This window comes from Pundamilia nyererei, unplaced genomic scaffold (genome assembly GCF_000239375.1).
Source record: "Pundamilia nyererei isolate P.nyererei 1_Seehausen unplaced genomic scaffold, PunNye1.0 scaffold00121, whole genome shotgun sequence".
NCBI lineage: Eukaryota > Metazoa > Chordata > Actinopteri > Cichliformes > Cichlidae > Pundamilia > Pundamilia nyererei.
Window position 1 is genome coordinate 842,018 of NW_005187522.1, and position 3,947 is coordinate 845,964.

The 3,947-nt window shown below is 36.1% G+C and overlaps 1 protein-coding gene across 1 annotated transcript; it reads right to left on the minus strand.

Moving 5' to 3' along the window:
* Nucleotides 1-1,782: 1,782 nt before the first annotated feature.
* LOC102215378 (chemokine XC receptor 1-like) lies at nt 1,783-3,192 on the minus strand. Its single transcript, XM_005742521.1, has 2 exons — nt 3,156-3,192; nt 1,783-3,002 (listed from the first exon to the last, which is right to left on the minus strand). Exon 2 carries the CDS (start codon nt 2,990-2,992, stop codon nt 1,982-1,984), a length of 1,011 nt encoding a protein of 336 aa, XP_005742578.1. The 5' UTR covers nt 2,993-3,002; nt 3,156-3,192; the 3' UTR covers nt 1,783-1,981.
* Nucleotides 3,193-3,947: the final 755 nt, after the last annotated feature.

Here is a 3,947-nt window from a genome sequence, read left to right on the forward strand (position 1 = left end):
CTTTTCAGCAAAAATTCTGCTAACTGAACTCTTTTCAGCAGAATTTTCACCTCTTTTCAGCAGAAATTCTGCTGATTCACCTCTTTTCTGCAAAGTTTTCAGCCTTTTCACCTCTTATTAGCACAAATCTCAGCTGTTTTCAGAAAAAAAACTCTTTTGAGCAGAGATTCTGCTGATTGAACTCTTTTTAGCAGAAATTCTGCTGATTCACCTCTTTTCTGCAAAGTTTTAGCCTTTTCACCTCTTATCACCACAATTCTCTGCAGCTTCTGCTCATTTCAGCAGAATTGTCAGTCTCTCCACCTTTTCTTCGTGAGCAAGAGTTTGGCGCAGTGACATGAATAGCTGCCTTGAGACCACAAGGGCCAGGTTCAAATCCTGCTCAGGGAAACATTTTTTTTTTCTTTTTCAACTTTTTCAGCTTTTTTCAGCAGACATCTTCAAGCGTTAAGGCATCCACACAGCATTTTCACAGGAAATGCAAATTTTTTCTAGTTCTGTTTGGGTTTCCTTGTGCTTATGACTTTTTTATTCCCACTAGTTCCCTATTCTATTATTTTATGTCTCTAGTTTAGTCTGTTTTGTCTGTTAGTTCTCCTCCTGCCCCTTTAGACATCTGTCTGTGTTTTATTCTTTTGTGTCTCCTTGAAGTCTTTCATGTCTCCATGTATGTTTAAGTTTTGTCAATGTCAAGTTTGGGTATCTTGTCTCTCTGTGTTTATGCTTCCTGTTTTATTTTAGTGAGCCTGTGTCCTTTGCGCGCTGTCCTTTGTCAGAGTATCTGTTGTAGTTCCTTTTTCCGTTGTCCTTTGTGTTTCTCAGTACTAGTGTGTTTCGTCATGCCACCTCATTGTGTTTTTTCGTAGATGTTTAGTTTTCTGTTTTCCCCATTGAGCTTTTGTTTCACCCATTTGGATGTTTGCTGCTTTCGTTCCTTTTTTGCCATCAATCAAATACACAGTTCGCTTTGTTAACCTCTGCCTGCTCATGTCTGCATTTGGGTTCAACTCACCTTCAAATCTAAACACCCTGCAGATTATGACAGAGAAGCTATTAGTTTGCTTAAGAATATTACAACATTTCCAGCACAGCAAACATTGCCTCACTTTTTGTGTCAGGTCTATATTGGCCACAGGTAGATGAAACTAACCCTGCTCAAAAGCATCCAGAATGATCATAACATTTATCCAGCATGTCAGCATACGTGTCCTGTCATCACAGACAGTTAAAAAATATGAAGTCAACTATATGGAAGAAAAATTAGGAGGCTAAATGGAATTTTAATAAAGTGGAGCAATTTAAATGTTGTGTTTGAGAACAATGAGATGACATCAGAGATCTATAAATGATAAAGTGAATCTAGGGTCACTGTGAGTCAGTGAAACAAAGAGTTAGCATACCTGTAGAATACCTGCAAACCTGTATGAATTGACAGTTAAGCATAATTTATTCCATATGTCCAAGCTTTAACATTTTGTAATTTTTTTCTATTATGATTTATATTCCTGTAATATTAATGTCCATATTCCAAAACGTTTCTCATTTTTTATTACACGACTCATTACATTATTATCCATTTCAAAGAAAGATTAAAGGCCCAAGTGACTTCCCTTCTGCTTCACGGTTTCCCTTAGTGAATATGTTAATATACTTATACTACACACTACTCTGACTCTATCGGTGACCACAGAAAACTGCTGTCAATGCATTTTTTCCCCCAATTCATCTGACATTACATACCACAAAAACAAAGAAGTGAAAAAAGCTTCACTGTATTTCAGAAACATTTTCATTTCTACAAAAAATACTAATAAAACGACACCAGCGAAATGCACAATTTTACAAACATCTTTGACCTTGCACATTAAAAAGGCTAAAACAAAATCTGTGTATATGATATCAAGACTATATGCAAAACATGTCAAATTATATACAACCTTTGTTTTGTAAAAGTATTTGAAGACTGAATCAGTGTTTACTTTCAAGAGGGACTTTTAAATGGATCATTGCGTCGTTCTGTGTTAACAGAAGAGTTGTCTACTGTGAAAGCTACATTCTGAATACCAGAGGTTTTCTGGCCAATATTTTCCTCCTTGTTCTTACTGCACAAATTTTTACATTTCAAAAGATTAAACAGATTATTTCGCAACTTCTGTGAGAGCATATATAGCAGAGGGTTCATACAGCAGTGAGAATAGGCAAGCATTTCACAAATACGGTAGGCAACTGCTAACCGTTCCTCTGCCTTACAACCTATGGGTTTATAAAGAGATTTAATTAAAAGCACAATATGGTATGGCCCCCAGCAAATGAAGAAGACTGCAACAATACACAACAGCACAGCTACAGTCTTGTGCTTCTTTCTACTTAAACCTTGTAAAACTGTCTTGAGGATGGCAGAATAGCAAAAAATAATGATGGCAAATGGGAGGAAGAATAGCAGTGACACTTGGAGATAACGTCCAAGCTTGTCATCAGATCCATCATCACAATAGTTCTGATTATCCCAGTTTATGGCTTTTACTTTAATTGCATCACTCAGGGATGCCGAGATGCTGATGATCCAGGCAGCTATACAGGCGCCGATTGCATACCTCCTTCTTCTAGCACGGTTGCTTTTCCAGTTTGGCAGCACCACCCTAATGAAACGGGCAACTGTCATGGCGGTCAGTAAAATGACACTGCTGTACAAACCAACAAAGAATACGGCAGTCATTAATTTGCAGACAAAGTCCCCAAAGACCCATTGTTGTAGGTGATCAACGGCCCAGAACGGAAGCGTGATGGTGAAGATCAAATCAGAGCAGGCCAGGTTCAGGATGAAAATATTTGTGATACTTTTCAGGCCCTCGTAGATGAAAAGAACACATAAGAGGAGACTGTTGCCTATGACACTGAGGATGAAGATCAAGATGAAGAAAGGGCCAGTAATACTGGGAAAGTCACTGTCACAAAGAAAATGGACTTCATTGCTTGTCATGTTGTTTGCCATTGTCGATTTTCTACAAAATATAAACACAAAATAAGATTTTTTTCAACACATTTAAATACTATAACTTAGCTGTTTTCTCTATACTGACAGAAACTGTGGATTTTAGTTTTAGTTTAATATGTAAAACAGAGACTAATAAAGGGGATTAAACACAAGAACCTACCTCTTGTATCTGCCAGCAAGTGTTCTGTTGAACTGTACTGTTCAGGAAAAGCTGCGATGATCTTAAGCAAACCAACAGTTCCTCTTTCTGTTTCACACTAAGTTCAAGATAACGCCCAAACCAAAATAAAAAACAAACAAACATTTTGTCCACATTTAAAATGAAACTTAAACAAAATTACACCTATGTTTCAATATCACTCACAACTAATTGTCTACAGTTTTGCTGCACTGATCAAAAGATAAAGATAAAGTTTTATTTATCTGATTTTTTATTTTTATTTGGTAAAGCCTGAAAATGCTGATGACATAAAGTTTGAAAATAAGCTACTTTTTTGGGAAGAAAATATATCCTGCTGAAAAAAATGGAAACAATAAAAAAAACTTTGTAAAACTAATTGATATAATAACATAAACCCCTAAAACAGAACAACAAAGAGATATCTGTAATGTGGCATACTCAGTAGAAGAATATACTTTTATAATTACTACAGTAGTACAGCAATAAAAGGCTCTTTGATCTAAGAACAGTTTTGTCACAGGTAAGTGCATGAAGAAAACTTAACTTTTTCCTTCTCATCCAAAGATTGTTTAGGTGATAAAAACAAATATTAAATATATAAAATATGGAAACTTAAGCTGTTGTATTAGTGGTTTAACTGGTTAAATTAAAGACGTTCAGCAACCAAGATTTTGTTGTTGTTTGTTTTTCATACATGCTAATCTGATGGCTGAGTCTGCACCTGCTGAACTTGCCTGCTTTGTTGAACCGAACATGGAAGATGTTAACACA